We start from the raw sequence: 12,371 nt of genomic DNA on the forward strand, positions 1-12,371 counted from the left end.
TAGTTGGAATTCTTATCATGTGAGATATTCTCTTTTACATGTTTAACATTATCTGCTCTTTAATTTGCTATACGTGCCAAGAGGTTTTAGTGGCTTACTTTTTGTTTGTTATGCCAGTAAGTGTGGCTTTAAATCTTAGATAATAATCCTTATTTTAATAGTGTATAATTTTAAGATATTAATTTTATAAGGTAATATTTTTAAAAAATTCTGAATTTCCCCTAGCACAAGAAAGGTGACAAATTTTCTAAAGGTATTCCCATCTTCTCTAATTTATTTTCCACCCTTCCAGTTAGTATGAAATTCAATGTAAATTACTCAATATGAAATTGTCATTGCTCAGACAAACCATAATTTTTATAGGTTTCAATTTTGTGTGTTACAGAACCATCAGGTAGAAAAATCAGAACCCTCTTATCACATCTACCTGTTACATCCTTTCTTTTAGGATTTCTTATTAGAGAGCTTCATTCATTTAGGAAAGATAACAACTAGCTTAGATGTATTTTTAATGGCTGTTGTCACATAGTTAGACAGAAAAATTGTGAGATTTAGTGGATTGACTACTTTTAGGATGTTATTAGCATATGTTCTTTGATGCATTATTTAATTCAATAAATATTTAGTGTATTACTACCATACTAAAAAATATGGTTAAGTGCCATGGACAATCAACAGCAAGTTAAAAGAAGATTCAGGTAAGTACTTTATTTCATATGTTTCATGTTTATTTTGTATTTATTATTATAAAAGTTACTAAAATGTAAAAATAGGAATCTCTTTAGTGTAGTTAAGAGTAGATTATGGAAGGTAGATAATAATAATAATGTAATAAAAATGTTTCACAAGACACATAACCCACAAGTTGTTCACATGATTCAGTAGTATAATGTGAATTCCACGTTCCCTGAGTAATTTTCAGCTGAAAATGGTATGAACAGAAGTTAGTCACGGTTCAAAAATCAATAAAGCAAAATAATTTAATTATAAACAGATTTATATTGATACTAGTTTAAAGCTACTTTGGATAAACTAATGTAGTTTCGGGTTTCAAGTTGAAGTCATTCTATAAAGAAACTAAAAATTAGATATGTATCAATTTTTCTTTTTGGTGGTTACAAAGTTGGTCAAACTAACTGATCTCATATAGAGATATGGTAGAGAAAGTAACAAATAAAATATAAAGATTTACTGAAAACAAACACTTGAATTGTATTTAGGAGGTTTTAGAGATTATACAAATGAAATTTGAGATTTTGAGATGAAGTATTTTTAATCTTAACATGAAAATCACTTTACACACGGGCTATTTTAAACAAATAATCAATATATTCAAACACAAATATTTTATTAAAATACTTCACCCAAAAATGTTTTTGTAATATTTAATAAAAGACTACCAAATTTTGTGAAGATGTACACAATATATCAAAAGTTAATGGTATCAAATCTTGTTATAAAGACCAAATTGATAAAAAAAAAAAAAGATAATTACCATCTAAGTCCGCATCTATGTTAAGCATGGTAATACACGTATACTATACTATTGATTGTGTATTTCAACAGTTGGAAGGACATCTGAAGTTAAGAAGTGATTTGAATAAAAAACAAATAAATGACCACAATATCTTGGTTATAATACAATACTCCATGTTTGAATGGATTCTTTAAATAAGAACTTTTACATAATAAGCATATCTCAGGGATTGTCATAGACAAAACTCCACTCTCTGCACTGCTATGTAATGAAAGAGATATGCCATTTGGTAGCAGTGATACCTTGACATGTACCTTTCCCATTTGTGCATGTACGTTCTTGCATAGCTTTTGAAGTGTCAGAGATAAGTCAGCATTTTTTTCTCATGATATTTTGTAGTTCTACCCAACTTTAGTTTTATTGTTTTTAACCTCATTTGGTGTTCCCATTGTACTGTGAAGTTCATTCATAGGCATGCTTGAGACATTTTGGTTTTTCCCTGGTACCCACTAACTGAATCAGTTTTGTGACTTTGCCATTCTTGTCCAATGTAATGAAAGAGGGTCTTAGCCTCAGGAGTGTGTCTAATCATTACTAATTGCTGACCTGTTTCTATGATGCTTTTGAACTATAGGTGTAGGACAAAATATTGTGCTCTGGCCCTAAATACCTGTTACACCACCACCTGTGACCACTAATGATCTGCTAAGAATAATGCTGTTTTTCTGTGTGTCCTAATTTTGGTCCAGTCTCTTATGACATTCTACTCAGTTTTCCCATGAATCCAAATCCATTGACTTATACTCTAATTTTGGATTCTACTCAAATTCTGCTTTATTTTTCATGATGTATATTGTTCCACTCTGCCTAGGAACAACATTTTTAGTGAAGCAGTAGTCTTCATCATTTACTCTGGTTCTCTACTCTGTCTCACTGTGGGAATTTTATTTTTAATGTGACAGAGGTACATCTTCCTTATTTGAATTTAACATTTTAGAATTGTAATCATTTTCAATGAAATACTTACCTCAAAAATAAATTCCTGCCCATCTTTTCACAGCTGGAAGATATGTGGTTTTTCCTTAAGGCTGCATCAAATAAAACTGGATTTGGTGGGGTCATGTGGGAGAGTGAAGAACTTTGTGTAAAATGGGCATGTGCTCTGCATTGTGTCTAGGATATATGGAACCTAAAGTCACATGGTTGTTGACAGCATTGAGAACAAATTCAATAAGGAAATAGCTCTAGAATTTCAGTTAAAAATCTATTTTAAATAAATTGTAATTCTAAAAATTTTAAATTTACAAAACAAGTATGAACCCATCATTCCAGCATAATATTAAAAGAACTTTCAATTATTATTTCAATATTTTCAGAGTGACTAAATTGTAACTTACTTGTTTTTTTTAGTGCTGTAACTGCAGTATGCATATCAAAGGATTCCAAAAGTGTTTTTTCAGTTTCATTAGGTAAGAAAGTTTTTATATTTTTATGTTAGTGCTATAATTTGTACATATCTTGTGTTTTATGAATGTAATGAGTTATGCAACAGTTGCCTACTCCTGTAAACAAAGCGTGCTTTATTTTTGCTAGGTGTAAGATCCATTTTGCATTAAGTGGCCTAAAACTTCCAAGACAAAACATATGTAACTAAAAAGTGCATTTACTTATCAGTATATATATATATATGTAGCTGTATTAATTTTTTTTTTTCAAATATATTATTGACAGACAAACAATCCATTCATGTAATTTACTTTTTTTACACTGGGATTAAGTGGGTACTGGCAAAGTAATTAATCAGTAAAGTAATAAAACCTCAGTTTCTCTCTCAGTTTTTAACTTCAAAAAGATGTAACAATGTCTTGTGAAAACAATAAATCATAAGTGGCATCAGACAGTGGTAGAGTATTGTCTTCAGAAAATAACATTTCACCCAGAAATTTTAATTAAAACGATTTTGAAAAGAGGCTTGTACTTTTTTTCTGGGCAATATATTTTATTTCAACTGCTAAAACATTTAGTCATCATCTAATCATTGTGAAGTGATACATGATAAGTTCAAACAGCAAGTATTTAAGATCTTATGACTGTTTCTATATATATAGACACACATTACCTCAGATGCTCTTAGTGCAATCATGACAATATTAAATAGGTTATGTAAAACATTCAAAATTGGTGGATTGAGCTTTTGGCATGTAGTGATAAATTCTGAGATAATAACTGACCTCCCAGGATATACTTACCCAAAATCTGCACTGAGTCAGCAAAAGGGAAAATGCTCATACTATCTGGTCTGGCTTTATATTTACCCACTGAGAGATGAGTTGATCATCTAAATAACTAGGTATCCTCATAGTATATGTATTATAATGATACTCAGTTTTGTTTGTTCTGAAAATGCTTGCATACTTCACTATCTAATTATGTATGTGCAAAACCTTAAACGTTTTTGCTGAGGATCCCATCTAACGATTTAATGAAAATTTATTATAATAATACCTAGTTTTTCTGTCCTAAAAATATGCAAGCATCTTATTGTCTAAATGCAAATGTGTTTACAGTTCATTTCAATGGATGTAAACAAAAAACAAATATAAATATACTATCAGATATCTTGTACAACAACACATTGCAACCTTTTCAAGTTTTTTTAAAAATCTTACATTATGTTGAAGAATAACATTATAAGCTTATTTATTAATAGTGTTAAGTATGTTCAATTTTAGCCAGAATTGAAATAAAGAAAAAACTTACAAAAGTTACTATATTAATTTGCAGGCCATACTTAATGAAGGCATAACTAATGTTTGGCCTAATATAAGTAGACTTGTAAATTTTGGTGTTTATGATTAGAATTCTTTTGTATTATTTTAGAAATCCTGTCTTAGAGAAATACTGTTGCAATGAAGATACTAATTTGACTGCATATCTTTTGCTGGTCTCTTCCAGTGTGTACATGTTCTCTCAGTTGTCTAATTCAGTCCGTACCAGTACCAGGGGCATGTTCTGGTCATTTCTCTGGCTTGTGTTTATTGGCTTTTAAAGATAGGGTTTCATGGTACTCCATTTAACTGTATCTTGTAAAAGGCTTTACTGGCTGAAGATCCAGTGATGATTTTGGTACTTTTAATGAGTCTCCCTGTGTGAATTCTCTCCCTTCATCAAATGGAGAATGGGAGATCCTTGCCAGTTCATAGCTGCTGGGGAGGTGGATCAGTAAATATCCTCACCAATTGGACTCAACAGCTGGGGCTATATAAGAGAGTACCAATAGGATAAGAAGTGGTGACTGTCAGTGTAGCAGGTCACCCCTCTTTATATAACTGATACCACAGGTGTCTTCCTACAGCCTAAAGCTTTTCTAGTGTGCCCTTTTCTTGTAGCCACTAGCTGTGAAGTAGAGTCAAAGTGTGTGCAAACTATACAAAACTATAATACATAATTGATGTATCCTCCTTTTGCAGCCAGACTGTTAGTAGAGTTGAGGTGAATACATAATACACCAAACAGCATCACTAATGTGTCATCCTCTTGTAGCTTGAGTCTGTTCTGTAGAGTCTGATGGTAAGAGTTCAGAGGAGCACCCAAGGAATGGTCTGAATGCACCTTGATGCACTACACTCATTAGCTATCTGACCACTAGTGTGAAAGTACTCAGATGGTTGTGTTCTCATTCCAGCCATCTGGGTGACACATGGAGACATGTTTGATTCTTTCTCCCTTATCTTCCAGGTAAAGAGTATATCCTGGAAGAGAAACAGTGTGCCTTTATGGAGTACCTGCTACTTGTTTCTCACACGATGATTTTCTTTAACACTCCTACGAAAAGACGTTTCTAGTCCTGATTTCTCCAAGCCCGTTCCCCTGGCTGTGGTTTCGCTAGATAGTAGATAGGGATTAATGGATTTAAATGGCAATTTCATTTAAATACAAAATTATTACCCTAATATTAATAACCTTTCAAGTTGCTCTGGGGCCTATTAGGCCCCACTTTTTGTATGAGTGTTAAGCACTTTCTGAAAGGAGATTAATAAGGTAAAATTTACACTGGCTCTTTTACCATTTTAACATGGGGTTCTAGCTAAACTATACATGGAGATCAGTTAGCATCTCAGAAGTTAACATTTTTCTTACCTGAAAATGTATTTCCAATAGATATATCTATACACACTCCCACCCATACTCCCAACTTATAGTACACCTTTTTCTCCTTGCTTCTTCAAAGGATGAAGGTACCACAAGTGCAAATAGGGGGAGTTATGATGCATGGAGTTATGTTGTCCTCATATTGGTAGAGGGCTTTTGTTGCCTGTTGAATAAATTATGCAACAATGCAATTCATGTTCAATCATGTGAAATTAGATGGGAGTTGCTTCAAGGAAGATAGCTAAACTGCAGGTAGAGGTATTTACTGCAAATACATTTCCAAGTAATGGAAATGTTATCATTTATTTTATGGCTTTTTACTTCTATTTTAACCCACTTGCCATTGGCAGGTCAAAGTGTAAATGTCATGACTTTTTAGAGAATTACATTTATAATTTAATTAAGCTATTTTGTTATCATGGTTTGTCAACAAACTTGAAATCAAAACATAGATAATGAATCAAATTTTAATATTCTATATAAGTTTTAAATTCTTAATTTTATAAGGAACATACTGACCAAATTCTCAGTCTCCTCTAATATGATTGTTGTAACATTTGCTCTCTAAGTCTTCATCCTTTCCCAATTTATTTAGTACCCCTCTGAGAAGTACAGAATTCAATGTAAATTACTCATTATAATATACTTATTACTCAGGAAAAGCAAATTATTTATAGCTTTGAATCTTGTTTTTTAGGGAATAGATACACTGTCGTATCCTTTCTTCCCCAAATTGTCAGTAGCTTTCTCTGACATTTAATACTATATTATTTATAACAATAGAAAGCCATAGTTGTAATCTATCAAATGATGTATTATGTCACATTGTTTTCTGTACAGAGAAGTGTCTATTTTGTTTGCAGTTTACACTTTATTTTATTGAGAAATATATAAACAGCTGAATTTTTAACAGTTCTTACTGCATAGTTAGGAATCAAGAAAAAATTATGATAGTAATAGGACATTGTCTGCTGTTTATATGTTATTACTCTGTGTTCTTAGGTGCATTATTTAACTAAACAAAAAATATATTTAATGTAATAGTACTATTGGTATCAAAAAGTAGGCTTAAGTTTCATTGAGAGTCAACAGCCAAAAAATAGACCTGCAAAGCACTATATTTCTTGTTTTTCATGTGTGATCTTTACTTAATATTATAAAATTAACCAAAAGTAAAAATTAGAAACCTCGTTAGATTAGGTAAGATAGATAAAAATAATAATGATATTTTTTTTAAGAAGGTATGTTAGTAAACAGTTTATTGCATAGTTTGATAAGGTAGTGTGAGCAACACAGTTGCTAAGTGATTTACAATTTCTTTGGTGGAATTATCTATTAGACAGTTCAAAGGGCAATAAAATGAAGTATAAATAGATGTGTACTGCTTGGAGCTTTAAGTTGCTTAGTGTAAACAGTTGTTGTTTGTAGTCATTCTAGAAAGAAAGAAAAGGGTTAATTTAGGTATAATTCATATTTTTTCATGTTGGTTATGAGATTGGTCAAATTTACCAAATGGGTATAAAATTAAGGTACATAAAATAATAGATAAAATATAATAGATAGTTAGGAGGTATAAGTAATTATGTGAGTGAAATTTGAGATTTTTCAAATGAAGAAAAGTATTTTTAATCTTACCATAAAAATCATTTTGCACTTGGAGCTTCATGTATTCACATAGACATTTTTAGTAAAAAATACTTCATAATAAATTCTGATATTTTTGTGTACAAAACTCATTTAGTGAAAGCTTTCAAACGTTTGTAACGATATACAAAATATTTTGCAAATTATAGTATGGAAACCCTAAAGGTCAACTTGGGTTTATTGAATTGTGTTGAATATACAGGCTCTGTAGTGAGAGAGTTATGAAATCTGTCAAAATGGCCATTCTCAAGCCTGATTACAAAGCAAGATTTATTAATTGTAATTCACATTTGGCATTTTATTTCTGACATTGTTCTAATTTTCATTAGTATAACTGTCTAACCAATTCTTATTAGCCATGCATAACAATTTGTAGAGAGCTCTGAGTTTTTTTAACATCTCGACTCATATGAGATCTAATTATAGAACTTAATAGGTCAAACCCTTTTGCTTAATGTATTTTACCTTGCCTAAGGTCTCGTAGAATAAAAGAATTTCAAGTGTCACGGCTATTGATGATTTCTTCTTGTTTTCAAAAGGAAAGGGTCATAGCTGGTTAATTCATCAATATGTTTTAATATGCAACTTAGGTTTTAAGAAATTAATTAGGTGTATATTTAATAGGTTTGAATATTGACATTAAAATTATGTAACTGAGGTCTTGTCATTATGAGATTGTTGTATATGGGAACATAAGTTGAAAGTGATTTCTGAATATTTTTTTTTCTTCTACAAAGTAAACTTTGCTTCTGGAAATTGTACACAATGGTTTAGAAGGCATCTTAGATCATGTGCAATCCTACAGCTTTTGGAGATCGCTTAGTCCCAAAAACCCACGACCAAGAGATTTCTCAGTGAAATTACCATTAGGCACTTTCACCTATAGAGAGCATTCATATGAAAATGAAATGCTGCAATACTCTGGTTTTAACATATTTATCTGTACTTAAGGAGCGAAAATATTGTGTAGTTAACAACATACTTGGCTGGACATGCTGCTTAAACGTTCTCACTCAGAGAAGTTTATGTGTTGCTTGAATTTAGTTTACTCTAAGTGTAAAAGCAGTAGATTTTGTTAAAGTTGTTCTATGTTTGAAAAGCATTGAAGGCTATTAGTAATTGACAGTTAAAATGTAAACAGATTTGCCATTTTTATAAATTGTATCCTAAAACTTGAGCATGTGAAGAATGATCTAGCTGAATAAAGTTAGGCTCTATATTCCATGATTATTATAATATAATTTTATACATTGTTACTTGGGTAAAATAAATTGCTGAAATGAAAATTTGTACCATTTGGAGTCCTAAGTGAAAAATCACTTAAAAATTTTTCTTATTAAGAGTTTTTTTATTTTCCAGTAAATCATTATTTTTATTACTTTCTCTATATAGCTTTTTCAAAAATGCTAATTTGAAGATAATTGTTTCACAAAAATTAGTTGTCATGTGATCCTAAGCTGTCTTTTTAGTTTGTGATGTATCTTTATTTTGAAAAATACTGTTAAGACCAAACTTTGGCCCCATAAACTCATTTTAGCAACTGAAGTGTATAAAAGGTGGGTCACCAGTAGGTTTCTAAACTTACAGTGCTAAAATTCAGGACTTGATTCCCCTTACTGAACAGAGTACAGATAGCCCATTATATAATATTACAAAAACAGTTCATAAAGGCATTTCTTTAATAATTTGCTCTGGAAGAAGTTAGTTGAAATAATGCATTCATATCTATTACTAATAACACTGAATAGAGTTGATTTAGCATTACACATAGTTATGGTTATTAAATTTTAATTTATGTATAATTTGGTATTTCATCAAGCTTTACCAGAGAAGTCTAGTGATACAGTTTTTTCAATATGTTTAATAAATCTATTGCTTTAATACAATGCCACTGTAATTCTTCCTAAAACTTTGTATTTTTTTATGTGCCATGAATGCGTTATAGTTTTTAGTAAAATGTCACCATGTTGTATTTCAGGTTTTTGTGGAATACAACTGCCTGGAGTATAGAAATGGATGATGTTTCATACTGTTTTCTGAGATTTCAGTATGAGACTTGTATACACTCCACTTGTATGCTTCAGGCAGGTGTCATCAATAAAATCTTGATATCTAGTATATTATATCAGGCTTAGAACTAATATGAAAGATCTTCATTCTGCATCCAGTAAATACTAGATTAATTTGTTTAGACAGCTTACTAAAGATGTACTCGTTAGAGGAGAAAAGGCAACTCCGTAGCATCAACATTTCTCATATGGTGAGTTTACTTCATTATATTTAGAGTTTCAAGAAAAAACTATGATACCTTCTTATTTATGATGGAAATGGATTGAAGTTAGATGATTAATTTCAAATTCAGTCTATCTTGAGTAATAATGAATACTTAACTCTCATGAGAATTATAATTCTGATCTCAGCTTGCATTTTATTTTTTGCATGACATAATGCTGGAACCACTTTTGGCCTCCTAATAATGAAGTGTAGAAAGTACAGGGTGTTTGGAAAGTCACTGTGCAGTTTTGTAATCATATTTTATTCAGTCTATTTCAAGCCAGCAACAGATAGCGATGTTTAGAAATAAAATAAGAAGGATCCAGGCCTGTATTGATGCCAACGGGAGTCACTTTCAACATTGTTTATAATTGTCATTTATATTTACCTCCTGTATTCTATATTGAAACATGTCTGTTAATAAATATATATGTGCACAGTGACTTTCCGAATACCCTGTATTTTGTAGTGATTGTACAAATCATATAGTTTGTGAATGTTTTTAATAGTATTCTCATTAATGTTTGGGTTTTATAAGTATAACCAGTAGGATAATTCTTGAAATTAACTTACATGAAAAAGTTAGTTTGAATTTTTTAAATTTACTTTTCTTGCTGAAAGCACGTAATAAGAATGGAATGTTGAAATTATTAGAAGTTTAATTGTGGTTTCTGTGTATAATGTTTTTTGTTGTTTTTTTGGTTTTGTTTGCATATGACATGAAATGATTCACTTTCATTTTAGCTGGATCACTTCATTTTTTGAAAATGAAATATTATTTTTATCATTCAGGCTCTTTCTTCATGTTATTTAATGGAGGATGGAAAAACAATTGTCGTTGGTTCATGGGATAATTATGTGTGAGTAGTCATGTTGTTATTTAGACAAAATAAATTTTCTTTCTGTATCAATAATATTAAGAGGTTTTTATTTTACAGTTTTTGTTTGTTACTACATATTTTTAAAATTTCATTAAACATGTTCCTTGAGTTTTCACAGTGCTTGGTTCATTGTTGTTCTTTTTTAGAAACTGGAAGCTATTTGAGAAAGTTGGTTTATTTTCATTTTGTGTCAATAATGCAAAAAGTTACACAAATTTAGATCTCTGACTCATTTGCATATAATGGATTACACTTTAGATAATTTGTTAAACAGAAATGTTTATGTATGAAATACAAGCATAGTATAATAACTTAATAATAAATGGATTATTTAATTAATAATGCTTGGATTTAAAAGTTGAATTAATACCCAAAGTGATTTCCATGTTGTAATTAGTCTTAACTAACTGATAAAATTCAGCAGTATTCTTTAAAATGTATTTTAAGCATTGTAGACATGGCCTTGTTTTGGCTTCAGGTCAACCCGAAGAAAGTCTTATTATAAAAGTCTAAACATTGTCCAATTTAGAAACTAACAAAAACAGTTCATTAAAGCCAAAACTATATGCAGATTGATCATTTAATGCATTCATTGTAATTGATCAAGTTCTATAAAAATAAAATTGTACCAAAATGTAAGGTTCTTTTTGAGATTTTTGTTACATTTCCTGATATGTTGGAATACATTTCAAATTTTGTTAAATTCTTTCTTAAAGGAAATTGATAATCTGAATTTCTAAAAGTACACAGTATTGATCCATAAAAATAAATATTATTATGTACTTTATCTTACAAAAATTAGGCTTAAGTTTTAAAAAAAGTGACTAAAAACATTCTATAAGTAAATGAACTATGAACTTTCACTGAGATTTTAAATGGTACATTTTGTGTATGAGATGATTTGGAAATGCAGCTTCTGGGCCATTCAATCTCTTTAAAGCTAATAATCAAAGTTTTAAAATTATAAATAATTTTTTATTCTAGACCAGTGGTAGACACTAAAGAGTATAAGAGCTGTATTTTTGCCCCCAGCAATTTTGGTTTACTGTAAGCACATTTTTTATTTAACTAAAAATTCTAATCAAGACTAATTTTAAACACAATATTATGCTTACAACATTAACGTTACAACATACAATATTGTATTAAACTGCCCACTGGATTCCCAATCATATTTCCTTGTTGTCTCAACATTCAAACTTTGGCATTCATATTTGGACCTTCAGTGATCTCTGATGTGTCCACCACTGTCCTAGGCCTAAAACTTTACCTCAAATTATTAATGTTTTATGACCTGGTATTTGTCCAAACAGTGTTCAGAACTACTGTATAGTGGCATAGCTTTTTTTACTAACTTTCCTTACAACTTTAATTTAGATTTTAGCAATTTATCATGTAATATAATGTTAGATTAGATTTAGTATGCATAATGGTTCTTTAGGCTTATTTATAATATAACTTGCAGTGATATTGTAAGACAAACTAAGTTCAATGTTTTTATTTAATAAATACAGTCTTAAAAACTACTTAATTGTCAAGCTTACGTTTAACAGTGTTAACAACAGGCTACTGGTATTTAATCATATTTTCAAGTGTTTATTTTAATTCCACAACAAATACAATGGTTAAGACTTGTTCAGAAGTTAAGCATACCCAGTTTGTTAGGTACAGTAGGTGGGTTTTATTTGGCAACTCTGGATTATTATGCATTTTTAAGGAAGCTAGTAGTAAGGATATTGAATTAATTAGTAGAGTTTGCAGTTTGGAGGAAAACTTGGAGGCTGTCTTAACTAAAGTTGAGGAAATAGATAAATGAAGTATAAACTGTTGGAAATTATGATTGGATTTCAAGAGGACCTTAAGTTTTTACATGCAGGTGAGGCATCAACTAAGATTATCAATGGCATTGAGGAAGTTAGAAAGAGTAGTATATTGGGTTAAAA

General features: G+C 30.3%; 1 protein-coding gene across 6 annotated transcripts in view; it reads left to right on the top strand.

Annotated features, from left to right (window-relative positions):
- Positions 1 to 12,371, top strand: part of LOC143239572 (protein FAN-like) — a 192,302-nt gene that overhangs the window by 130,336 nt on the left and 49,595 nt on the right. For all 6 annotated transcript variants that reach the window (XR_013021244.1, XR_013021243.1, XM_076480767.1 and 3 more), the window contains 3 exons: positions 2,888 to 2,946; positions 9,466 to 9,533; positions 10,340 to 10,407. Coding sequence is in view for 4 of the 6 variants with exons in the window: in XM_076480767.1 (XP_076336882.1) it covers positions 2,888 to 2,946; positions 9,466 to 9,533; positions 10,340 to 10,407 (195 nt within the window). In the remaining 2 variants the exon portion in view is untranslated. The remainder of the gene's footprint in view (positions 1 to 2,887; positions 2,947 to 9,465; positions 9,534 to 10,339; positions 10,408 to 12,371) is intronic.

The sequence above is a fragment of the Tachypleus tridentatus genome, chromosome 13 (genome assembly GCF_004210375.1).
Source record: "Tachypleus tridentatus isolate NWPU-2018 chromosome 13, ASM421037v1, whole genome shotgun sequence".
NCBI classification, from domain to species: Eukaryota; Metazoa; Arthropoda; class Merostomata; order Xiphosura; family Limulidae; genus Tachypleus; species Tachypleus tridentatus.